The sequence below is a fragment of the Centruroides vittatus genome, unplaced genomic scaffold (assembly GCF_030686945.1).
Source record: "Centruroides vittatus isolate TY-2023 unplaced genomic scaffold, ASM3068694v2 contig_742, whole genome shotgun sequence".
Lineage (NCBI taxonomy): Eukaryota > Metazoa > Arthropoda > Arachnida > Scorpiones > Buthidae > Centruroides > Centruroides vittatus.
In genome coordinates, this window is record NW_027122478.1 from 1212579 (window position 1) to 1240516 (window position 27938).

The 27938-nt window shown below is 31.4% G+C and overlaps 1 protein-coding gene and 1 non-coding gene across 2 annotated transcripts; one reads left to right on the forward strand and one right to left on the reverse strand.

Annotated features, from left to right (window-relative positions):
• Nucleotides 1–1612: 1612 nt before the first annotated feature.
• On the reverse strand, nucleotides 1613–26774 carry LOC136981047 (synaptopodin-2-like). The gene is made up of 8 exons (XM_067277318.1): nucleotides 26500–26774; nucleotides 16719–16867; nucleotides 15649–15760; nucleotides 14115–14681; nucleotides 12994–13117; nucleotides 12655–12837; nucleotides 9217–9879; nucleotides 1613–2818 (listed from the first exon to the last, which is right to left on the reverse strand). Exons 1-8 carry the CDS (start codon nucleotides 26608–26610, stop codon nucleotides 2622–2624), a joined length of 2106 nt encoding a protein of 701 aa, XP_067133419.1. The 5' UTR covers nucleotides 26611–26774; the 3' UTR covers nucleotides 1613–2621.
• Nucleotides 8288–8359, forward strand: TRNAD-GUC (transfer RNA aspartic acid (anticodon GUC)). The gene has a single exon. It is a non-coding gene; the product is annotated as a tRNA-Asp (tRNA).
• Nucleotides 26775–27938: the final 1164 nt, after the last annotated feature.

Genomic DNA, 27938 nt, shown 5'->3' on the forward strand with positions numbered 1-27938 from the left:
CAAATTTACTTCGTCTTGTCGATAACTAGCAATTGTATTGGTTCAAGTAGCAGAAATGTAAAAGTTTTTGCTATAGACTGTTTTATTACCCGAAGAACATTAGATGAGTTTTGTTAAACTTGGCAGAAGTGTTTTGAGGAAATGTCAAATTACATTTCGATAATAATTATGATTCTCGAAATATTTTTATTGTGAAGAATGAAATAATAGATGATTGTAGCTTTGTATGGCTAGTAATTTTCTCAGTTATTTTGCGGAATCGTGCCTATTATTTTTCCTTCCGCATAAATTTCTAAACAATATCAGTTGCATCCTCTGAAATCTGACTAGTAGGCCTGGTTTTAATTACTATCACTAATACCGAAGTTTTGGTAAACATGGGCAACGTAACGAAGTCGCATCACACGTAAATACATTTGCAAGTTTCCAGCGATAGCTGTTTTTTACATGGGAACAATTCCACTAGCGACTTTGTCGCGCTGCTAAGGGTAATTCCGAATGCCGAATATTTGCTGCTGACGTGAAGACAGCTGTTTTCGATAGCCAATAAAATGATAGTGTGTGTATATATATATATGACATCAGAATAATACAATTGATCCCATGCTCGAAGTGTGCGGGTGCATCCAATTGGCTCTTTTGCATAGCCACAAACGCTACTGCTTTCAATGGAATAAACCTCTATTGCTGCTGAACGTTTTCCACTATTGCTCGTCGCTGCTGCTATAATCAAGGCTTTAGTCTCGTATGCACTTGCATGTTGTATGATTGATTGTAAGCCCCTTTTGCAATTAGATGCCGAAATATCGATATTATCGAATGTAGGCCTCTCTCAGTCTCCATAAGTGAATAATTCTCGATGGTCTCGAGTTTTTTCTTTAATAGTCAGTCGTTTTGAAACAACACCCGCTCTTGTTTCTCAGGACACAAGATGTATAAATATGCAAAGGGAAGTTCTGAATAAAGACATACATTGTACAATGGTTCTTAATAACTTACTAATATAGTTTCTCTTAGACAACGCTAGACCACACAATACCAATGTTGTGCAGCCACTAATCATTAAAATTATAATAGAGATACAGTTGAATTTTTGCTAGATCTTTCATTTTCATCGGACTCGGCCCTAAATTTTTTATTGTTTTTGCGAATGAAGAAAATTCTGAAAGACAAGTGCTTTGCAACTGATGTCGCATGAAGAGTCACAATGACAATTCTTTCACGTTTATCTAATAAATGATTGTGAAAAACATACGACGCGTAAGTATGGCGATGAGCACAGATGTGTACTGTACAGGTTCTAGGGTGAATATTTGAGCGTGACGAATCTTCAGAAAATGAAATGACAATATGAAAAAATCATTCTTTGTGAATTAAATGATTATCTCTTGTATATAACGAATTAAGTTTTTACAATTTTACTAAAACTTTTTCTCATAATTTATTTTCTTATGTATAAGTAATATTAAAATTAAGTGAAATAATTGATAAAAATACCGTAATAACTATCATTAAAACAGACCAATTGGACCGCGATGTCATCTCTCTCGATATATATTTTTAGTTTTGACTTTTGTATTTTGGTTTATGACAGATTCACAGAAATGAGAAATCAATTATCAGTCATTTTTATTCGGTTTATGCACGATGTTCTCAAGTGCTGAATGCCATAGGAGCCGCATTTACATTAATAATATTTGGAGAAAGATTTTATATCAGAAGCAGAAAATGGCGATGACGACAATGATGATTGAAGAGAAGCTTAGTCATTTACATAATAGCAAATGTGTAACGAAACTTTTGCTTTTAAAATGAGACTCAATATTTTTTTTACTGAATTAAGAAGATCAAAATTTAATCGTTATAAATCGAATGGGAATTATAAAGAATCTGCCTTACCTAGCTAAGTATTAAAATTGTTTTTCAAAATGTTTTTATTTTATTTGATAATACATCCGATTTCGTCCATAGAGAGAACAATCCTCTCTCGAGTTTTGTCAAATTGCAAACTGTACAGTATTCAATTGCAGACAAAACCATTTTGGGAAGATAATTGTTCTGTACATCACCAATCTAAATGACTAGAAAATTCTTTCTTAAAAAAGGGATATCACATTAAATTATTCAAAGCTTTTGTGATTTAAGCTATTCGTTGAAATGGGATTGTTTCTTAAATTTCAAAATAAACGGTCGACACGTATAAAAGTTGCAACAAAATATAATTTATGGAAAAAGAGAAGAAAATTCCATTAAGGATAAAAATATATGGAAAGAAAAATCACAGATTTTACGGGTTTACATCGGCCACGCTTTCTATTGTGTACTAAATTTTTGCAATGTTTTAATGCTAGCTCGTAAATAAAAATCACTTTTTTTTTTATGTACAAGCGGTATTGATAATATGACGTATTTCGGTGTGATTACAAGTGAACGAGAATGGAAAAAATCGTACTTCTCCCGATATACATCGTTCAATAGTAAAAAGTATAAATTCGAATGGATTACTTATATATTCTCGGCTACCTTCCATGTTGCATTTGCTGCGTTACGGTTACGATGTACGGAGAAATATTATTCCAGCAAAAGCAAACAGGAATGTAGCAGAAGTTTTAATTTTATTATCACTTGATTAATAAGGAAGGAGGTTTGACCGTTTTGAAGTTAAACGTGGATTCGGAGCCTCCAGTCCAAGCCTTCGCCGTGTTGTTGAAATTGTGAAATTTGTACTTTGGTGCTTGTTTCTCTTGGCTTAGCTCTGTAGGAGGAATTATAGGCAGAGGTGCCGGTGGTAATTCTGTTCTTGTGAAGAGTGATGACGCTGTAACAAGAAAAAAGTATTAAAGATGTAATAAATTTCTCCTATATACATATATTAAGTAAATGATTTATTAAAACAGATCCAGTCAATTTATTTTATTTTATTTTTTTTAATTTTTAAAAATTAAACTATTTATATAGATGCCTTGAAAATTACTTTCTTTAAAAAAGCAACATACAGTAGAATTCTCTTGTTTGTTTAATGTAAAATCGATTTTCCCTTCCCATTTTTTGTATCAAAGAAAACAACAATTTTGTTAAAATCGATGTAATGAAAAGGTATTAAATTTTGAGTAAAAACATGCAAAAAGCAAACAATAAAAAATGACAGACTAAAACGAAAATTAAGCTACCAGTATATAATATGAAATAACTTTTTTTGAATTTATTATTATTTTACGAAAAGAAGTATTTTAAAATAAACATCTATTTTCAAATTAATTAAAAATACTTTATTGCTTACAAATCATAAATGAAAGTTAATACACTAAACTTTTGATAATCCGGCCATTCTTTGCGCAGAAGGGTGTCAGATAATTGAGAGTTTATAGGCCAAAAAGTAATTAGTGACATGACCATTCGCCCTGACATGCAATAATGTACACCGAAATGAAACTCTAGTAAACAGAAAAACGGGATTTGTGACATAACTAAGATTTTCGCGGAAACGGAAGCGCATAGCCAATCAAACGACGGTATACTTGATAATTCAGACCCAGGATTAGAAAGAATGTACCGTAATGGAAAGGATCTGATCTAGAACTTCGCAAGTTTGGTTTCCTACCGGAAAACCAACTTATTTCCATTCCACTACCCGAGTATCTGACTATCCCCTTCGACCTTTAATCGCCAAAATTGAATAGCATCAATCCATACAAACCTCCATACAAAATTTCGTAAATTTTTTACAAAAAGCACAGCAATTATTAAGCTTCAAAAAGGGTGAACAAAGTCGTGCCCCCCACACACAAACATCCATATATACAGAAACACCCCCGAATGTTTTTGCATTTGCCAACGTTTCAAGGTTTCCGAGTCCAAAAATGTAAAAATCTGGGAAATCATCTTTTGCCGGATCACCCTCTGTTATATATAATAGCCGGGAAAGTAAAATGGTTTTGACGGAATATTCAGATGTGGGAGGTCCAATATTTGTAAATGATTTTCTATTTAATTTGTTAATTCAGTGTAAGCTATTGTTTTCGTTTGACAAAGGAATATATCATGGGAGGTAAACAGCTAAGTATTGTATTACTACAAAGTTGGAAAAGGCAGAATATTTTTTACAAAGCTACTGCAATATAGAAATGATTATTAATTTGATAAATTCATTATTATAAAGGAATGGCCGAGCGGTTAAGGTGTTAGCTTACCACTATGTGGACCCGGGAAAGAATCCGAATAAATCGAAAAATCCCAGGAAGTTTTCGGGAGTGGTCTTCGCAGATCTTGAGATATAATGCAAAATAGATGCCTATGCACACCCATACATACAGTGTTTTTCACATTTTTGCTAAGAGCTTTTTGGCATTTCGGTAAGATCTTTTTGATTGTCAAAACATGGAGAAACGTAAAAATACCGGCGGGTTAAAATTTGATCGATCACCTTACTTTCCCTGCGTTAATATTCTATAACAACCGGAAAAGTAAATACAGTAGAGCATCGATTATCCGACCCCCGATTAACCGACTTCTCGGTTAACCGACCGCGTTCTAGTCGGCAAATTCAAATGTCCGCTAGTGATGTGGAGCTACAATATTTGGTTATGTCTTGGCTACTTTAATATTATTTTTGTTAAATTTTTGCATGTTTTAGCTGGCAGCACTGGCTCGACCATGAAAGGGAGGCTAGTATTTAAACCAGGCCTAATGCACTATACTAATAATGTATTTTTTCATACTTTTCGGTTATCCGACCAACCCCAGTCCCCAATTAAGTCGGATAATCGATGCTCTACTGTATTAACAACACAGTATATTAAATTGCCTTTATGATATTAAAAATTATTTAAAGTATCGACTTTTTTAGTAAAATAAAATTGAAATTCTAACAAACAACGAGTACTGACGAGCAAATTAAACTTGATAAAAAGTAGTTTGAAAAATAAAACAATAGTTTTACTCTATCACACTTTTACAATCAGGTATATCAAAATTATTTCTTTATAAAGTAACGTTACGACCATTCTCAGCTTTTTTATTTTGTATTAATTGTAAGCTGAGAGCGGCTGGATGCCCGTGGGCACTAAGAGGGCCTCTTATAGCAAGCCCATTGTGGGTTCGGCTAGGCCCACAAGCGGTTGGTCGGGTGGTGAGGGACGGGGACCGACATATCTGGACGGACCACCCCCCGAAAAATTCCTGGGGATTTTTCAACCCGTCCGGATTTGATCCCGAGTCCTCCAGACTGGCAGGCTGCTAACCTTGACCCCTCGGCCATCCGGCCGCTCTCAGCTTACAATTAATACAAATAGTATTAAACTATACTTTTATTTATATGAATTACCATATTTTACGGTATATAAGATGCATCTCATTTCAGTACAAAATTTTTAAAGAAAAGATAGTATTTAATGGATTGGATTGATGGAATAAGACAACGCAACACTTGTGTGATATGCCAAGTGTGGTGCCTTGCGGGAGGACTTTCTATTGAAAACTGGCTCTATTTAGGCGTTAAATACTAAAGAACACCAGAGTTCGAGCCAGGGGTCGGGCTCAAACTCATTTACCATTAAAATATTCTACATGAATCCGTATAGAGGCTGTTTAGCTGTAGCAAAAGAAAAAATACTAATAATGTTTAATTAAACAATAACGTTTTTATTCAAGAATTGAACTAGATTGAGGTTATCTAAAGGCTGTTTGGGGAATTCATTTGTTGGAATTTAACTGTGATAGAGTAAAAAATAAACGTTAAGTTATGTAAGGGACGTTAAAGCCTTCCAAAACTTAAATCAAGTGAAATATTTTTTCAATCAGAAACAATTGGATTGCTGGAATAAGGCAATTTGCCAAGATGGTATGCTTCCTAGGGGGACACTCTGTGGGAAACGGAAACTGACCCGTAATTAGGTTTTAGATGCGTTAAGAAAGGCCGGAAAATCTCTCTTGACCAGTCCGCTGGTCAGGTACGAACCCAGAAGGAATTACTAGTGTTCATAATCCGAAACGATAACTCCAAATAATATATCAAAGAACTGATCACGCGATGCTATCGCAGTGTTTTCTAACACCTACTAAAATATTTTTATCTTTTCTAAAAAGAGAATTCAATAACATAAATTTAGAAGATATATTTTGAAATACTGATTCAATACTGAGAGGCGATACTTATTTTATCATTTTATTTGCATTAGCTCTGGAGAAAGACGACAAACACATTTTATTTTTAGAACTACATATATATATATATATATATACATTGCAATTGAATTGATATATGCAGTGGTGATATTCGGCGGGTTCGCACAGGTTCGGCCGAACCCGTTGTTAAAATTTTCAGTTTCCCGAACCTTGTTAAACACACGGAACATTTCTCAGTGGGTTTGTTTTTTTTAAAAAAAATATATTAAAATATGCGTATTATACTCTGTAATACTACTAAACTAGAGCCTTATACCCCGTTCGTACCGAGCATTTCAATCTAGATTGTGAGCAAGGTCAGGGACTATGTCTTGGTGCGATCTCTCTCGACCGTTTCAATCTCGACCGAAACGAGGATTAATCGCGATCGATTCAAGAGAGTTCGGACGCGTTTCTTTATGCAGCGCGCGAGAAGCGCTTTACAGCGAACACACTGAAATTGGTTTCTAATTGGCTAACACTGCTCGTGATGTGATTTCGCTACACTCTCGCTGCATAAAGAAACGCGGCCTTCTTGATCCAGTCATAAGAGAGATCCCAGATGCCACGCGCGCGAGATAATACAAAATGGCTGTCGAACACGTGTCGGGCTATGGACAGCGAAAGAAAAAGTATAATGTATCTCGAGAGATGATGACACGTGTGTATTTCCAGAAGCGCCATTTCGCGGTAAAAATTACCCCTGCCTAAAGAAAAAAAAAAAAGAAGAAAAAAAGGTCGACAGCCCTAAAATATTATCGTTACCTCCCCTTCACCCATGGCTCGTTACGTTCCAAGTACGCCACTGATTGTTAGATATACGGTTGCAAGAAAAGGTATTGTATTTATTTCTATTCAAAACTTCCATTTCATTTGTCTGTGATTGTCAGGGAAAAATTTTCTGCTAGCGAACCCCATGTTAAATATTTCGAATATCACCACTGGATATATGTATATCAATTGCAAAACGAGTAGTATAGTAAAAATAAAATTATGAGATAATCAATTGCATTTTTAATTATGCTAAGGTTTAATTAAAAATTTGGCAATAATGTCTTTCTTTTCTTTCTCTTTACTACCTGTGGAAACTTTTTTCCTCGCCAATCGTCAGTGGCGCGTTATCCTGTGGGCAAAAAGGAAAATTGCCTGAGGCCTCACTAAGAGGGAGCTCCAAACCAATCTTTTATAATAAAATTATTTCCCCCGAAACATTCCCCCAGAAGAAAAATGCCCGAAGACAACACTGTACATGGGACTTCCTAATTCAATTCGTTTCTTTAGTTAAGTTACGACAACGCAATACTTGGGCGATCTGCCTGGTAATGCCTTCCGGGAGGTCTTTTTAAGGGTAACTGGCTCCTATTCAGGCGTTACAGACGTGGAGAAAACCCAGAAAACTCCACGTGGCCACCCGTCCTGGCGAGGCGCGAACCCACGACTGTCTTTCCAGTGTTCAGGGAACGGTACCGTTTGGCCGCTGGTGGGTCGCTTCCTAATTCAAATTTCCCTGGGTCTCATGAAGCTATAATGCGTCACTGTCGGTCATACTAACAATGAGGACCCGGATGAGGGACAGACTAATACTGAGAAATTCCTGAAAAGCTGCTCTCCAAGAATCGATTCTGTGTCCCCAGTGTTGTAAGAATAGACCTATAAATTCCCACTGTTATCTGTCTGTCCGTCTGTCTTTCCTTAATCTCAAGAATGGAGTTAGATAGATGAAAGATTAGGCCGGATATGAAAACCTTAAGGGAAGGAGGACCTGATTAACTATACATAAACTTTCTGTGCAAACTGGAAGTTACGTTATTTCAATTCAAAAGTTTTCTCCTAAAAGACGTTAGACAAATGACCGGCACTACTCTATAGTCAAAGGAAAAGTATGATGTACAGGGGCAAGCCACTATTAATTTGAGATGGAGAGCATATATTTTAAATTAAATAAATTAAAAATTGCAGCCCGGCATTGTGACGATGTCACAATAAATAATTGCTCTTCCTACTAAAACATAGTTTCTCAGCTGCATACTGGTTCCATTAATCATTCTAATCCTTCATTAAACAATTGATAAAGTTACACGACTAACGCATCAATATATATGTAAATAAGGAGAAAGTTATTCAGTCCTCGGTAGTATAGTGGTAAGTATCCCCGCCTGTCACGCGGGAGACCGGGGTTCGATTCCCCGCCGGGGAGAAAAACTTTTTTTTTTTTTTCTAAAATTAACAAAAATTCTCACTAAATAATGAATAATGTCCTAAACAGTTTAATATTCGCCAGTAGCTTCTTTAACGTCTCTCATTAAAAACTTATTCTTAAAATTTTCATCTAGATGGCGCTATATTTCATCTCTAAGGAAATACTGTATATAAAACGCCTAGTATCAATCAATTTATTAATTCTCTCCATCTAGTATCGAATAAAATAAAATATCTTATGCTTTCCTTCTCTCGTTTTTAAGTAATTAAACAATACTAATGTAAACTTGCAATTTCTACTTTAAGCTTGCATCAATTATTCGGATAATTTTACTTTAAATAAAAGAAAAATATAATTTCATTAACATTTTTACATGCATTTTAATCTAATGCATATTAATTCATTAGGTCTGCTTTTCCCTTATAAAATTGACTTATATCTCACTAACTTTTAACGTATTGAATACAAATTATTATTATTGCATAATATACACTAAGAAAACAATTTGAATTTTTGATGCTATTAACAAGTTTTATTAGTTAATTAATTAATTAAAATAATTTAAAAGTAACTAATATGAAATTTATTATGAAATATGTTCAATATTTACATTCCAGTTGTATTCTTATTTATAATAAAAGCATTAAAAATGTTTTTAAAACTAATACTAAGTGCTGTATATTTTATTATAAACAAAATATTTCTGAGAAAATTTTTTTGTATTTACACAGGATTCAAAATATGAATTTACGTCTGTCTGATTTTATAATAAATAATTAAATAAACGTGTTTAATATAGGTTTGTGTATATATATATTTTAATATCGATTATTTACAAAAAGACATTTACTTACCGTCAAATGTCCCACTCCAACCTCTTGGAGCACGTGGCCTATAAGGATCAACTTTGGAAGAAGACTGAGGTTTCGTTACCTGCTTCTGAATTTTGGGTTCAGATGTTGGTAATTTGACTGGAAATAATGGTTTTGAGATATCGATTTTAGTCTTTTCTTCTGCAGCTTTTATTACAGTCTCTGCAACTCTATCAGGATGTACATCCACGAAAGCAGCATCACAGCTTCCAATAGGTGATTCCATAGCTGCTGCCCACGGGCTTTTGATCATTTTCAGTCTTTGATTCTGCACACTTTCTTGTTTCTGATATCGGTAATCGTAATCCGATTTTAAATGAGATTTGACCTTTTCCTCGTCTACTACCCACTCTTCTGACTTTTTCTTTCGTTTAGCAAAGAGCATGGCTCCTTTTCCAGTAGGAGAATTTAAATCTTTAACTATTCCCAAACAAATATCCGGGCTGACCACATTGTGTTCGTTGATATTCTGGCCAGAAGAACGTAGTTTGACCATATCCTGAAGTTGACGAGGATCCAGGATAAGTTTTAATTTTGGAGGGCCTTTGCTTACTTTAACGAATGGATATTTGTTTGGATCTGCTGGGGTAGAAACGTCGTTGGCATCATAATATGAATCGCTATCCGAACCAATCGGATCCGGCCCTAAAATTATAATTTGAAAAAAAATGCTTTTTATTTTACATTAAAATATATGAATATGAACATTAGTAAATTTGAATTTTATCAGCACGTATATAAAATAATTTGTAATAAATAAAATTTTAAAATAGTAATCAAAATTATTAGAAACCATAACAGGTAATTCCCGGAAGTAAGTGGAAAAAAATCTATTTAAAGAATCATAGTCACAGAAAATATTTTCTTTTCTTTGCCAACTTTTTCTATACAAAGCCGTGCTTCCCACTAAGAACTTTATTTTCTTTAGATTTTTTCTTTTTCGAATTACTCCTCTTTCCTGTAACTATCTATATTATTGAGAAATCACGAGTTGTAAAATAATTCTCTATTATATAATACTTTAAATCCAAAAAAGAGAGACATATTTCTGTTTTCTTTTAGATATGCCAAGTTTGTGCCGTGAGGTAAAGTAGCATTGGTAAAGCTACAACTAGAATAAAAGAATGGTTTGTTTACTTTCGTAAATGAGATGTTAGCCAGAGCAAAAGACGAACCTTGGATCCACACCTGTGCCTATATTTATCGCTATTAGTTTCAACTAATTAGCACATTTACAGCATTTAAAAGCTTAATATTTAAATATAGTGCCCGTTTTTCTAAGTCATTCTACAAGCTCGATATATTAAGGATTGTTTTATATCGACTGAAAACCACTTTTAAGTCGAAATTTTTAGCTTAATATTAAGTCTTAGCATAGACTGATATATATATGAAATCACGTAATCATAATTCATTATAGTTTTCGCTAAAAATCAGTTTTTCTCGTTCCGTGTCATAGACCATGGTAAAACAATACGACCATTCCATATGTTGAACTGGCAGTCAAGCTATAAAAGGCAGTAGTAATACGAAACGACTAACTAGCGAGTCAGCAAAGCCGCACACACTCCTGCAATTCCTCTACATGTTGAATATCTATCAGATCGCTTTTAAAGATGTTAGTCTCGAATGCCCTTATTTATAGAATAATTATTTTATTAAATGTTTCATTAAAATAGTTTCTAGTTCAATTACATTTCGCAAATTATTTCCGCAAACTTTTGGCATTTTGATTAATTTCTCGGTACTATTCGTCATTAAATAAATAAATAAAATTCCAATAATGTTTGAAGCATTCTAAGTTTTTTCTTCCCTTTAAAATTAAAGACGACACAGTTATTTTAAGAAGTTGCGTAACTGTTGAACACGTGGTTATTCTGCCTTATGTAAATAAAGGAAAAATAGTATCATGTCTGTTTTTTGTAAACTTCTCTTCATATTCAACCGTCATATATAATTTTCAAGTATAACGACCTTCTATATTATTATTCTATTTAAAGAAAAATAGAATTAATTAATGGTCTCTTCGAAGCGTATGATACTTTAAACATTCTGTAAATTTTAAAGACTTATTTCACACAAGCATATTTTAAGAAAGTTAACATTTTGCAACTTTTTTTCTTCCAACCTACCAACTATAAATTTAGTTCTGAGTCCCATTAGCTGCCAAGGTTTTTCCTTTCTCCGGTTCTTTTAAACTTGAGTATGCTCAATAACAGGTGTCATTTCCCTTCTCTGGCCAGAAGTAAGGAAAATAGATATCCATTCTGAATATTTAACGACAAAATTCGACATTATTAAACTTCAAAAGGGTTGCGTCATTGCTTATAGAAACCATATTACAGTGTAATAAATTTATTTTACAGATCGATAATTTCCAAATCCAATTATTTTATGTGTAGATGAATGTGTAGAAGGAAATCACGTACTTAAGACTAGAGTAAGAATATTAGTTAATATAAATTGTCATTTGTATTGTAATTTAAGTGTTTTTTTTACCGCATTTTAAACCGAATTTAATTTTCTAATATTAGATTAAGAACAGTGAGCCAAATTAGCCTGTATACAAAACAGTGATGTAACTTAATCACTCAGGTAATCTATAGGGCTTTGTTGGATGCTGCCATTTTAACAAGGATGTGTATAATTGCTGTCTTCTGGATAATGTTGCTAGATTTACCAAGGTGTTGCAAAATTTTACACTGTTATTCTTCACTCGCAAAAGCAGATTTATATACAAACAAATATCAAATAATATTATGTTTTATACTTATCGCAGAGAATGATATAAATCCTTATGAGAAGAATGAAAAATCAATTTTATACAAAACTATATTGTCTTTATATTTTTTTAAAAAATATGTTGTTTATTTAGCAGTTTAAATCGTGTAAAAATTGATCCTATTGCAAATTATGCATTATTATAAAACAGAAAGCTTTTTCAATGTACAGTACTTAATAGCTTTAAAATAGTTGTAGGATAATGATTTCTAATTTTTAAAACGAAAATATAATTATACGTTTTATGTATGTAGCTTTATAAAAATGAGTGTTAATATAAAGTGTGAAATTTTATTTATTTCTTGTAATTTTATTAGTTTTATATATTGCAATAGCGCTACGAAGTACTTTTCACATAAGCTAATAATATTTAATATTGTAAATCAGAAACTGCATTGTTAAATCGCAAATTTAACAGTTTTAAATACATATACCTGGCGAACCCACCGAGTGAACTCACTATCACTGTTGGAAGCATCCAAAAATAACATTGGACAACTCTTAAAATTGGTCGCTACTACCTTCCTTCCTACAGAATGAGTCAAAACTGAATACGAAGCCAAAAATCGAATGCAATACGTTTGCAAAACAATACAACACTTTGTCTCTATTTAATGATGATAAAGAATCAGCACATACCTTCGTGGATCCATTTTTCAGATTTAGTCACCCTTCTGAAAAACATATTGGCGCCACGTGATTTCTTATTTTTATCGGATGACAACGAATCTGCGATCTTTCTACATAATTCTACTTGTTCTTCTACCGTTGGATAGATAGCATTCGGTTCCTCGTAAAAACTCGAGGAAGAAAACATTTTTTCTATAATAAAAAAAAACGTTATTCAGGCGTGTAACAGGCGTTTTTTATGTGCTAAAAGCTTCGTTCATAATATACATTAATGTTTAACTTAGGCAATCTTTAAACGATATCTAAATTGAAAGTCACGCATAATTAGTACGTATGCGTTAAACTTACTTTTTCTCGGAATTGAAATTTCCATGTCGTAGTCAGACGGCGGTTGATATATCCTTCTATTTAACTGATGTATGTCCCTTTTCCCCTCAGTGAATGTAGAATTCATCCCGAGTAAAGGTTGGTCCTAAAAACGTTAAATAAATGAGAAAAGACTGCATATAATTGCAAATACTAATCAATTATATTACTTACCTAATCTATAAGCCATACTGGTTAATAATCAGAAGCTAATCTAAATAGAAAAACTACTAAGTGCAGCGGTGAGAGTTAAAGGGTGCGCGACTCTTCGAAATGTTGTGACAAAATAGAAACCCAGCCAGAACAGCGAATATCAGAGCTGAATATAGAGCAAAACACTCGCTAGCAGGTGCTTTGGACGGGCGGAGTTAGATTCCAAACTTAGTTCTATTCCGCGTAAATACCGTTTAAAACTTAATTTTCGATTTGAAATTTTGCTAAATTAGCTGTTTATATTTAACCATTCTAACCGAATGCATCGATTTAAAATAAACGCTGTTTCTTTTTTCTTTAAAAGGTTAAATTATTTTATTTAAAAAAAAAGTCATAAAAATAAATGTAAAAGTACTTGACTCTACTCTTATTCTCCGTTATCTATTCATAGACTAAACAAGATTTAAGCGGATGCAGACAAAACACGATAAAATAATTTATAAATGTCTTAGTACAACTCACTTCATACCTAGAATTGGAAAAGAAGAATGTCGATAATCCTCAGAAATGTGTCAGAGACTGACTAAGTAAGAGAATAGAGTTTTGCAGGTTATAAGTTCCCAATATCTGGAAACACACCAAAACCAAGGCAAATGTCTGTTTTGTCGTCCTTGGCTGTTATTTCTAGGACGATTTTTACTTGCCAAACTATACTATGTTATTCTAAACAAGCTGATAAAGGACAGCGTATTTAGATTGCTTCGCAATTTCCTCAAAGAATTATCTAGTGTTTTGTAAATAAAAGAATAAAGACCAATTAAGATAATTTTATATTAAAATGTTTTCACTTAACGGTAAATGTTTAAGCGATATTATTTAATTATTATCCCCTACTTTACATATCGTAATAATAATCGTTGATCGTATATAATATAAAAAACTATCAATACCTGTTCGGAGTCAGATGATGTCATAACCGTCGATGCTACGCTTACACTTGACATCATCGTTTCTGTCACACTGTGATTAACGACAGCGTGCTGTTCGAATTCAGAGACATTAATTGTCTGACCAATGTCATTACAAATTTCTGTTTTGGTTTCTAAATCACCATCCACAGTCTGTTTTTCTTGCTCGATCACGTTTTCTTTATTAAAATCATTTACATCCTCAAGTTTTTGACAACTACTTTCTGATTCAGGTTCCAGTTCTGAAATGGATTCGTCCGATTGTTGTTGATCTGTCAAATTTGGTAACGTTTCTTCTACTTCTTTCACTTCGGTTTCTGATACTTCAGCTTTTTCACCTTCTTCAATTTTTTCTTCATCAATTACCACGTCAGCTTTCTCGTCTTCGGGATATCCATTTACCTGTGATTCTCCCGTATCCATTGATTCTTCAGTATTTAATTGTTCTGTCTCTATTTCTTCTTTCTCAGACATTTTCAAAAAAGGCTTTGGGAGGCGAGGCAATAAAGAAACTGGCTTTACTTTAAAAACTTCCGACTGTTTAGTAATCTAAAATGTAATGAAATATTACGAAAAATGTTTAGTTTTAGATGAAATTAATGCTAATTTTTTAAATATTTTATCGTATTCTCTATCTGCATTTATTGGGCATAATATAAACTATAGTAAAAACACACTATTAATAGTATTTTAAAAAAAGTTCGTTACAAAGAAGCTTTTATAAATTAAAAAATCAAACTTTGATTTGACTGGCTGAAAAGACTGTCTGTTTAATTAAATTCTACAATGAAAGTACAGTCAATTTGGAACTTCATCTATCCAAGAATTGCTAAACGATACATTACGAGTAGACAAGTCGCAAGCATAATGAAAATAGAAATGCTATTTACAGCTTTCTATTCGGGAACTACATACTAAAAGTTCATTTTAAAAAAATCATTCTTTAACAATTGTAATTGTCTTTTCTATATTTCGAAAAACTTTAATCGAATATAAAACCTTACATCTAACTAGAATCATTCTATTCCCAATCTTAACGCAAAGATATTCAGCACGAATAATAGAAATGTTTAAAAAAAAAAGAATTATTAATTAGCAAATAATATATAAATTAAATGTTCATTTTGGCAGGAAGAAATATTTTCTTAAGAATTTTCGATAATACTACTACAAAAATCTCAGACAATTAAAACTGTAATGAAGAAACAATGTACAGAACGATGCTCTGAGCGTTAATAATTAATTACATTTATCAGAATTTATAACTGTTTATACTACTTCCCTAAACTTGGCAACATTATCGTGAATAAGATGAATGAATTCTTTGTTCAAAGAAGTAAATTACGAGAATATTAAAATTACACATTATATTTTAATTATTTGTAAATACGGAGTTTGTCTAATTACGTTGATTATATAATTTAGTAAATAAATGTAAAAATAATTAAAATGTATTTTATTTTGTAAAGATGAAAAGTCAATCACCTCAACGCCAATTAGGCTAAAACTTGTTTACCTTGGAACGATATTCTGTTGTGAAATCTTCTTCTCTGGATCTCTTGTAGCTATCATCTGATTGAACATCAGAAATTTTCTTGGATTCAAATGCCTGATTAGCTTTTTCTGTTCTAAATGAATGATATAAAAAAATATTTACTTAATAAAATATACACTATCCTGTACTAAAATTGCTAATTGCTATTATTATATTTTATATTTACGAATAAAAATTATGAAATTTGATTTATTATTAACAATTAATTAAATTTAGTTGATTTTTTTAATGGATGCAATTCTTAGCGCTTAGTTCAAGTGAGATATCATTTAACTGTGTATGTAACAACTTAAAAAATGACATCTTTAGTGGTCACAGTCCTGTGAGTTTTAAATAGCTATTTTATGCAAGAAAAAAAAATTAAGAAAGAAATACTTGTTAAATTCTTTAAATTTATGCTAAATATAGAAAGAACAAACGTGTGCAATAATAATTTTGCTTTACTTTCATTTGAAATGTCTTTTTAAAATATCTTTGATTTTCCTACGATGTTTTAATGATGTTATTTATGAAATTATCTTAACAAATTTCCACACAGACTATATAAATTTATATAGTCTATATTATCTATGCCAAATTACACATATAAATACATTATAGACTTAACTTTCAATTATATTCAAAAACTGTCCCTCTGAATACAGAACTTACCTTATTTACTATTGTTAATAAGTGACCCATAGATTTTAAATCCTCATCCGTTCACACAATTAAGACCACAAATGACACCATTGCCCAGTGTAAAAGATTAACAATAGATGAGGAATGTGATGTCAGCAGTTCACGTGAAGAATAAGCCAATAAGTACCCGCTTAGAAATGCAGTATCGACGCGACCTTAACAACTAAAATCCTACTAGATCAAATGAATATTGGCACATCGCCATTTTGAATTACATAATGCAATAAATTAACACTTTAAACGGGAATGCTGGCACAAAAATTCGGTTTTTATTGTTTTACTAATCATAGACGATATCAATTGGAATACATTACAGTAAGAATTCTGTATACCCTATTTAATTATCTTACCTATAAATTAGCAAGACTAAATTTGGGCTTCCTTTATCTGCTAAAATCATTACTTCATCGTATGTGAGACGATTGCACGGTTGATCGTTGCATCGGACAATAACATCACCAACTTGCAATTTGCCGAAAGATTTACTTTTTGTACGAACCTACAAGAATTGATTAGGACTTAATTAGCTTTTATTATATAATATAACATATGAAATTTTTAATTAAACTAATATAAACTGAAATGAAATCATTACGTTTCCATTTTGAGTGTTTATTTCATATTCTATACTAACATTATAATTAAAATTTTGTATTTAATTAATTAAATCAATGAATAAAATATTGTGTACGAAATTTTTCATAAAGCTGTGACCAAATTACATTAGAAAATAAGGAAATAATTATTTGTTGTTTTTAAATAACTTTGATAAAAACTTACTACATTTTATTTAAATGAAATATTTTCGAATAAATGATTATAGACAAACTTATAATAATTTACTTATATACATGTATATATAAGTTTATATAACTTATAAAGTTTCTATACATATTCATACATTCAAAGCTAATCGATTCCTATTTATAATTAAAAAAAAATTAATCGTACGGACACACAATAATATTCGCTTTGTTAACGTAAAAATGGGGAAAATTATTCGAACAAAAAAAAACTTATTTTTTAAATAGAAAATTTAACGTTATGTCTATAATACAGTTTGAAGTGGACAGTGTTTATGTTGGGCGAAACGCGAATATTGAATCTCCTCTTAGAAATACACTACTCTTATGTCTGCTTATCAGCATTTTGGCACTGCTACAGAAAGCACTTACCAAGTAACTGATGGTGTACTTGAGGTTTTTTTTTATCACGATTCAAACAGCACTCTCACCATAAAACTGGTGAGAACGAATGTGCTGAACAAGAGTGCGTAAACAATGTGTTTGACAAGCATATTGACGCCAGATTTGAATAACTTTTCTTTCCGACTCATTAAAATAGCAACAGGGTTTTATTTTCTAGAACATTCAAAGAAAATAGTCTCGAAAGGGTTTCTTTTCTGCCGATAAAAACAATTTTAAGATAACGAGACTCGTTCGTAATTTAAAAAAAAATTACTTTATGGCAAATGTTATTACACATTTACATTAATAAATTTTTAAACATTATATAGTTAATTCCTAAGTAAAAAAATAAAAACACAAATGAAAACTTTCGAAAATTAAATGATATATATGAAAATAAAATTAAAATGTATTTAAAATAATTTAAATGCTAAGAATATTTTAAAAATATTTCAAAAAAGAATGCCAGACAATCAAAAACAGCTCTTGTTTCTCGTATCTGATCGATCTGAAAATTAATAATCTCATTAATAAAGCGTATTCGAACCAAAATAGTTTTCGTTTGACAAACCATTTTCTTCGTGAATAGTATAATTAATTACAGACTAAGTGTCTGTGACTAACTATTCTGCTCACTTTACAATAGGTAAAACCCTACATCAATCATATTCCGAACACGTAATCGTTTTCTGAAAATGAAAAATTTTTATCTCTAGTATGTATTATATCGGCATCGTAAGCATTTTTTTAAATACTCGCGGAGAATTTAAGATATAACCACGTGATGTTCCCTTGATGGATATATACTGTCTTTTCAATACAGACTTCATTGTCTGGCAATGACGTACTTAAAACGTATCAGAAAAAAAAATCTTTTCTTTTTATCTTAGAACAAATTCTACATAGCGCTTTGTTTTATTTCGGCATATTTGTAAACCTCTTTCTGGGTGAATGAAATTTACAAGATAAATTTAGAACACATTGATTTTCATTAATCTTTCAATTAGATTTTAAAATTTTCTTGGTATTCTGATGCTTTCTTTAACAACGAGTTTAGAAAATTTTGACAGATTGGCCATCTTTCTCGAAAAATATTTATGCAGCTTTTATTTAAAATCTTTGGTTAATGTTACCTATGGTTCCAAGATGGCGGCTCGTCTGATTCTAGCAAGGAAACAGTGGGGACGCACGTTCTAACCTAACCTAACCTATTCTAATTATTTGGTAATAATTATGGTAATTATTAGAATAGGTTAGGTTAGGTTAGAACGTGCGCCCCCACTGTTTACCTTCTTCTATTTGCTGGAATAAGAGACGAGCCGCCATCTTGGAACCATAGGTAACATTAACCAAATCTTTTTATTAAGTTTATATAAAGATTACATTTAAGCTTTTTAGAGTTTTAAACTTTCAAGTTAAACACATCACTCAACAGAGATATAATTATATTCATACTACTAATGATAGCGTATCTTATATACCAATAATAGAAAAGATATTTTATTTTAAAAATATTTCACCCGAGATAACAGCATAAAAATTATTTATATAAATCCGAGTCAAATTGTTTATTACGGATGAACTTAATTCACAATGAAATCGGTGTGCGTGAGGAATTACGTCTAGATCCGAGCTATTCGTGATAAATCACGAACACCAAATGATGAAGCTGACCCGCAATGGGGTCGGATGGAAGATGAGGAATGGAAACAATGACTTAATCCATCAATATAAAAAATTATGGTGATTCGGATCGAACCAGAATTCCTAAGGCATCAGATGTTATATATACATATGTTTTTTTTTTTTTTTTTAAAGAGAGTATTTTAGAGATGCAGTTAATAATTTCGTCTCAGGATAGTTCTTCTCGCTAAACTTTTCCGGAAATAAGCCGGATGGCAAAGCATTTAATTTAACAATAAAATACAGTGAATTTGTAAGTATTGCAATTAGGGATTGCAATTGCTAGATCCCTCATCCAGCGCATTCTTCGGCCTGCTGGATCCAGCACTTGGTGCTGGATCCAGCGCTGCGGATCCGCAAATACTCAATTAACTTTCTAAATAATGGCGCAAAAGTCTACGTCGTCGCGTTGCCGCTTTGCTAACTACTAGACTGCTACTAATTACTTACTCACTACTTTACTAACACTAATAATTAAATTACTTATAAATAAACTATACCTTAATCAATTCAACAAAATTTAATAAAATAATAACGTATTCAATCGCTTCTAACGATCTTCCTCAGTTACAAAAAAATACAACATTAACTATAGAACATAAAATGTGTTTGGAATAAATGTAAAAAGAATAGTGCTTAATTACATTCCATTTTTAAACAAGATACATAGATGTACTGCCAGGTCTAATAATTTTCGTATTGTATACCGACGTAATCCCACTGTTTTCAAACTTTTAAGAAACGATAAAAAGAAAGAGGATCGGAATTCAACAATGGGTATATATTCGGTGCCTTTACACGACCAACGTTTCAATTCCAAGCTCGTTTATGTGGGTGCAACGATGCGCAGTTTAAAACAAAGGCTCAAGAGCACAAATATACAATCAGTAAGAACGTTGACAACACTGCGCTGCCATCATACGCAAGAGAGAAGGATGTTAACGTTCAATGGGATCGAGCGGCAATTATAAAAACGACGACGAATAGGCAAACGGTCAAACATCTTGAGAGATTGGAAATCTGCAAGGCGCACATGACAACTGGTTGTATAAACCATAGAGATGCGGACTCATTGTCTACCATGTGGAGATCCTTTTACATTAATTAATGTTATTAACGGACAATGCTGGCCTCATTGGATCTTATATACAAAGTGTTTTTTTTAAACTGACGGTACTCAGAGACATCTATAGAGCAATCTAACAGCCTGACTGTCGCCAAATTTGGAAGAGTGACTAAGGACGACATGGGAAAGAGATTCCGCGAAACAAAAAGTAGTACCTAAATTTTCCGGTAGGGGTGGATTTGGCGCTGTTGTAGCAAAACAGCTAAAAATCTGCATAAAATCCAGCTGCAATTAACAAACACACGAATGAATAATCAGACAGAGGTTTCAGTGTAATAACGAAAGTTTAATTAATCAGCAAATAACCTTCTCCCTTCTTCAATGTGATCACCGTCCTGCTGGACAACTCATTGCATCCTGAACACCGTGTTCTCTATGGCCGAACGTAACATGTCCGCAGGAATGTTCATCACAGTTCGAGAAATGTTGTCCTTCAAAGTCATCAAGTTTGGGACACTAACAAGATAGACCTTGGACTTTAAGTAACCCCACAGGAAAAAGTAACATGGGGTTAGATCCGGAGAGCGAGGCGGCCCATGCAAGTGGAAAAAAGCGACTGATGACCCTTTCTTCAGTGAAGTGCTGGTAGCTTTTTCGCTACAACAGCGCCAAATCCTCCTCTACCGGCGAATTTAGGTACTACTTTTTTCTTCGCGGAATCTCTTTTCCATGTCATCTTTAGTCACTCTACAAAATTTGGCGACAGTCCGGCTGCTAGATTGCTCTACAGATGTTTCTGAGTACCGTCAGTTTAAAAAAAACACCCTGTATATATTTTTTCCGCTATTTATTTTGTTTATTTATCTATATTTTGTCTGTTTGGGCGTTTTTCGTTAATTTTCATATTTATTCCGAACACATTTTATGTTCTATATTTAATGTTCTATTTTTTTTGTAACCGAGGAAGATCGTTAAAAACGATTGAAAACGTTATTATTTTATTAAATTTTGCTGGATTGATAAAGGTGTAGTTTATTTAACTTATTCTACTTCCAGTACATAGTTTTATATACCTATAAATAACTACAGACTGATATGTAGAGCCTATATATGAAAACTGGTAAGACTGATAGCCACTTAGCCACTGATTATCCGTCCTTACATTATTATAATATATTAATATAAATTAATCAGTAGAATTACCTTTGCTATTATTTAACTTAAATATTACATTATAATTATAATCTAACTAAACATTTAAAGTTAATATTCTCTATCTCAAATGTTAAACCGAACCAAAGTTAAGTTTACTACCTAAATGTGTAAGAAGTTTTACTGATTTATACCAGTCTAAATAATAAAAGCTTTTTAAGTATTTTTAAAAAATGTTTTATTTCATTAAAAAACATAAATTGCAGGATAGATAGATAGACAGATAACACTTTATTGCACCAAAAATACATCCATGCTGGATCCGCGCTGGATCCGCGCTGGATCCAGCTGGAATGATTTCAATCCAGCAAAAATCCAGCAGGATTCAAAACACTGCTGGATTGCAATCCCTAATTGCGATACTCATCGTTGAATATTAAACATTTCAAACATAAAAACAACTGAAAATGAGCTAAAAAATAGCCCAAAATAAAGGAATCGCAAATAATGATGGGCACTAACTAATCGTGAACTAGTTTAATTATGTAGCTTATGTAATTAACTACCCTACACTAGTTAATTATGTAATTAACTAGTATAAAAGGCAATGAGATTTAACTTCTAGTTAACTACACTTAACTTAAACTACTTAGAAATAGAAAAACAAAAAATAATACTGGATTAAAATAAGTTTTGTTTTCGTTTCATTTTCATTACTTAAATACTTTTATTTCTTTTTAAACTGATATCTCAAGAATATAGATTTTTGAAAGTTTTCATCCGACATTCCGTATCATCTATGTGTTAAAATTTATCCCGACAAAGATAACAGACGTTCCACTGCATCACTACTGGCGAGGATAACGTTGTATTCTAAAAATGCATTCTTTACATGCCAGTAGTTGTGTAACATACTCAAACTAACATCATTGTTTTCCAAATTCCCCATTTTATAAGAAAATTCCTGCCAATCATTTTATTTTAAGTAGCATAATAAGTAATAAGTAAAAACAAAAAACTAGTTAGAGTAGTTGAAAATAAACACGTAGCAATGTAGTAATTTAATTACCAAATTGGGACAGCAATTGTAACTAATTAACTATATTAAGAATAGTTTTTAATTACACTTAATTACATCAGTAATTTACTACTACTAATGCAGTGTAGTCAAAATGAATAGGCATCACATGCTGTGACCATTCAGTGAATCGGTGTGATGATAGCGGGAAATTTAAATGCGATTTCATAATTCTGTACGAATTAAAAAAGGTGCCGAAAAATCAGTATTTAAAACTGAAGTAAAAGTCGACACAAGATATATTTTTCAGTCTATAATCAATAACTTAATTAATCTCTTACAGAAAACTAATTGTGAAGAAATGGAAGTGCTGCTCTGTTTTCTTAACCCCTTTTTCACATCAGAGAGCGTTAAAAGGAACGAGTAGAAAAAACATTAGAATTCTTTTCTACAGAGAATCGATACCGGGGTTTTTCTAATGAAGCATGATGCGATTATATCTGCCAACTAGACGATAGAGGAATGCAGGTCAAGAAAGCTATCATTAAAGTATTCAAAACTTGATTGAGCATCTACATTTGTTGTTAAACACTAAGCTTTGGCAAGAGTATTCTGTTAGTAGAGTTCTGGCTATTGTATCTAAGATATCTTAGATCATAAGATCCTAGAGAATATTCTTTTAATATTAAAAACTTATTCTTAAAAAAATGTTTTAAAATATAAATAATTATAACTAAAATTCGTATATTTAAAAACACAATGGATATTAATAATCTAAATATACAAAAAAAAACTTTCTTTAATATTTTCTATGTCACTTTAAAAACTCCGATCATTGCAAAACATAAATATCATTTACATGTAGTCTATACGGTATAAGAAAATATAGGGTAGCGTGACAGATTATACAGCGATAATTTATACTAAAAATAAACTGGATGATCACCACAATTGATAACATCACCCATTCTTCAAGAAATATGCACTGTCTTTAGCTTCTGGAAGATTCTGAGTGGAGTTAGGTAAGCTTCTATATGTTCCTACAGCATCCATATTCAATTGGATCAGGAGTGTTTTTTGATAATTTCATTCATAGAATATTTTCAATAATATTTTAATAATTGAGATAATTCTCAGTCTGTTTCTAGACTGATAGAAGAGTAAACTCCACCTAATAATCTCGAGTCTAATTCCTATTTAATTGCACTCTGTTATGAGAAAATATCAACGGAACACACAATTGTGGATACAGTCCTTTCCATTAATAATAAAATATTTGAGTAACAATTCATTTTGGAACTTATAGATACAATAAACTACGGAGAGTTCGCGTGCTGACATCTATCTGATGTCTAATTAATTAGGGAAGATAATTAGCTCCAGCTGATGTTATCATCCTTAGGAGACCTTTAAGTAGTCTATGGACATGTCACCTGATTTTTTCTATAATTTGGAAATTACACTCGCGAGATATACTTGCGAATTACTTTGTTTTTCATACTACTATTACTTTAAGCATTAAAAAAACTAATACTAGTAAGTACTAGTTATAAAATAATATTTTATGTATTAATATTATATTCTTCTACTTTATAGAGTCTTTAAAGCGTGTATTTAACCTCTGAAAACTGAATTTTTGATGGAAACGAAACTATTTCCAGTCTGTTACTATTAATAACCAGTTTTAGATTCATTAAGATTGATATTTTGGATTAAATTCGTAGTCGTCTAAATTCAGTTGTAACTCGTATTAAATTTCCATCAAGTATATGTATAATGAATTATTTGAACCATCTTCATTTATTGTAAAATATTGGCTAGATTATGAAATATCTAATTTCACAGTGAAACCCAATATTTAAACTTCAGTTTTAATACCTTAAATTAGAATGAGTTTCTAAAGGGTTCAGAAATTTAATTATTAAGAATTAATAAATTGATAATTAGAATTTTGAAAGAAATAATAACTAATTAATAGATTATTAAACTAGTTGTGTAACGTGATTTTATAAATAGGAGACCTGTGAAATAGTGGCTCCATCTGATGCTGAAAATAATTATCAAAAAAATAAATTTTATACAGTTAAACCTGTCCAAAACGGAACCTGAATAAAATGGAAACCTGTCATATATTCGGTACCGTGCGATACCGGTTTACACAGGTGTTACTGTATAATGTATATACTGTAGATGTAAATAAAAAATGGTTAGATTTACCTATGGTATACAAAATGGCGGCTCGTCTCTAATTCCAGCAAACAGAAGAAGGGAAACGGTGGGGACGCACGTTCTAACCTAATCTAACCTATTCTAATAATTTGATTGGTAATAATTATGGTAATTTATTAGAATAGGTTAGATTAGGTTAGAACGTGCGTCCCCACCGTTTCCCTTCTTCTGTTTGCTGGAATTAGAGACGAGCCGCCATTTTGTATACCATAGGTAAATTTAACCTAAAAAATATATTACAATTTCGTTTCGTAAGATATAATTTTAACATAAATTTTTAAAATAATAAAGTTCTCTTCTTGTTTAACTTTGTACTTATCAGAAATAATAAAGAATTTTAGACATGTAATAAGTAAACAGAATTATTTATGATTTTGATTGGAAAATTTGCATTTTCAGATTGTCGAGATTGGGAAAAATTAATAAATCAAAAACTCTTTTTTAAATTATACATTATACATAATAAATCTGTACTTTTATTCTAGACTAAATACATTATTGTAATTTCATTCCGTTTTTCTATTTATATACAAATTTACACCTTTCAAATATAATCTATAATTTAATGCTGTAGTATAAGTACGGTCTTGCAGAGATTTTACTTATTATAGATTAAATATTTAATATTTGGTTTATAAATAATTATATCTTACGCAATGTTTTCTTTGCTGACGATCTAAAAACTCTACTTCTTTCGAAATAAAGGAAGGGGAAAAGTACATAATAGAAATTAAAGTAACATCTAAATTAAAGTAATATCTCAGCGAGAAATTTTTTCTTTGTTTAAAACAACAGTTACGTAAATTAGCAAAGAAAACTATCATGTATTGTGGTGAAAATTTATAAATTTTATTTTTAAATGGTAAATTAACTCTGACAATACCGCTACCTTCCATCTGGAGAAGATACTGCCAAATTTAAAGCATTTAACTCATTCTTCCAAAATATCGCCAAGGACAATAACATTGGCCTAGTAAAAAAAATAAACAACTATGCCCTACAGACCTTCCTGAAGAGTTTTTACGATAACACTGGTTAATTTTTATCATTTCATCATCAACTTTGATCAAATAATATTTATAGCATCCTAGTTTTTTGACAGAGTCATTTTTAAATTAAACCAGACATATAATTAAGTTTCTCTGTGTTTAAAAATGTCCAAAATAGAAAAAAAAGAAAAAAAAATAATTATAAAAATATTCTGACTGGTTTCTTGCCAAAATTGAATGATATACTGTCAACAGTACTCTGAACCTGCTTATCTAAGCGTGATAGAAGAAGATAATTTATTTATCGTAATGTAAAAGTTTCTAAATGATAAATATTACATGCCTACTTGTTCCATTTCCATCACATTTAGCACTTATACAGTTAGATGCCAGCCTCTGATAGCTTTAAAAATGGAAATCGAACCCGGAATCTACACCAATAGACTCTCCGGTAAATTCAAAATAATAATTATTTTTAAAATATATTAATTTAATGTTAAAATATTTATAAAAAAAACAAGTAAACTTCACAGAAAACATAATTTTACAGTATAAAACATTACGATTACATAATTTTTATTTTATACGAAATAAACGTTTTATCGTAAATGTAAATTTTCAACTGTCGTAATCTAAATTTAATTTCTAATAATTATGCATATGTAAATTAATAGTTAAAAACTAATTAATATTCATATTATGAATATTAAATATTAAGATAAAATTACTTATTTGCATTAATTTCTATTTTATAAAACAAAATATTATCAAATAGATTAAATGATAACTTTTATGAATATGATTTACCTTGGCGACCGTAAGAGTTTTACCGGTTCCTTCGCCACCTTGTAGACGAAATCCCCAAGGACACCCACCTCCCAATCGAACTGTGACATATTTTCCTGCACCTGTTGTCATTAAGATGTTAAAAGAAGAAAGAGAAAATAGCAAATTCCAAAGAATAAAGATTTATATAAGATACACAATTAATATATTCTACTTTGACGGCACAAAACAGTTAAAATTGGAAGCGGGGAAGGGAGTTGATGCTAATGCTTATAAGTTTTACGAACGGTGTGCTGACGAGAACGTTCCGTCTTACTATATATAAACCGACTTGTTTTTGGTACCTTTTCCGCCCTCTGGGAAATCCTAGAAGCTAAAATATTTTCTTTCCAGATTGATGTACTTCATGTGTTCTTACGGATACGATTAAGATATTACTTTATAAACAGCTAGTCATTACAACCTTTACCGTGTGTGTGTATATATATATATATATATATATACGTACAAATTTAAAAAGTTAACAATCTATCACGTCTGAAGTTTAAAAAAAATGATCTGAAATGGTTTTATAAGTTCTAGAAATTAGCGAAATTTCAATAAATCATTCTAGAATTTTCGTTATTTATTAAATTGTAAAATAACAATACTTTGCCAAAATTATTTTGGGTGAAAGACAAGCTACATTCCTATATATTCGGAACGTAGTTGATTTTTCGACCTCTGTCAAAGTAAAATTCTCCGCTTCGTTTACTCAGCAAACAATAAGTAATCATCAGCAATGGCCCAATTGTTTTGTTAAACATAACTTTATCCTAAAGACTTGTTTTTGACATTTACATAGAAAGACTTGAAAAAGTGTAAATTTCCGTTACGGAAGTAGGCCTTTTGGCTGTACGTGTTCTCTTGGCACTCGAATGTGTTTAAATTGGACAAACGAAGATATTTTGTTTCGAAAGATTACAAAAAGAAGAGAATTTATTTATTAAAATCGTATTTAAAAAATACACATATGTTTATTTTGTTGAATGTTAAGCTTATATTTAATGACGAATGATATGTGTGCTTGATATCGATTTTTTATACAATTTTAAAACAATATAGAGTAAATTATGAATAAAGTTTGATTCAATACGAAGATTATTTTAAAATAAAAAACATTTATTTTAATACAAATATTTTAAAAGGACAACGAGCAATTATTTATTGTGATATCGTCATAATGTCGGGTTGCAATTTTTAATTCATTTACTGTAATTTTAAAATATATGATCTCCACTTCAAATTAGTAGTGACTTGCCCCTGTACATCATACTTCTCCTTTAACACTAGAGTCGTGCCAGTCATCTATCTAACACCTTTTAGGGAAAATTTTTTGAATTGAAATAACATGACTTCCGTTTTGCTTCGGAAGTTATTGTATAGTTAATTGGGGCCTCCTGCCCCTAAGGTTTTCATAT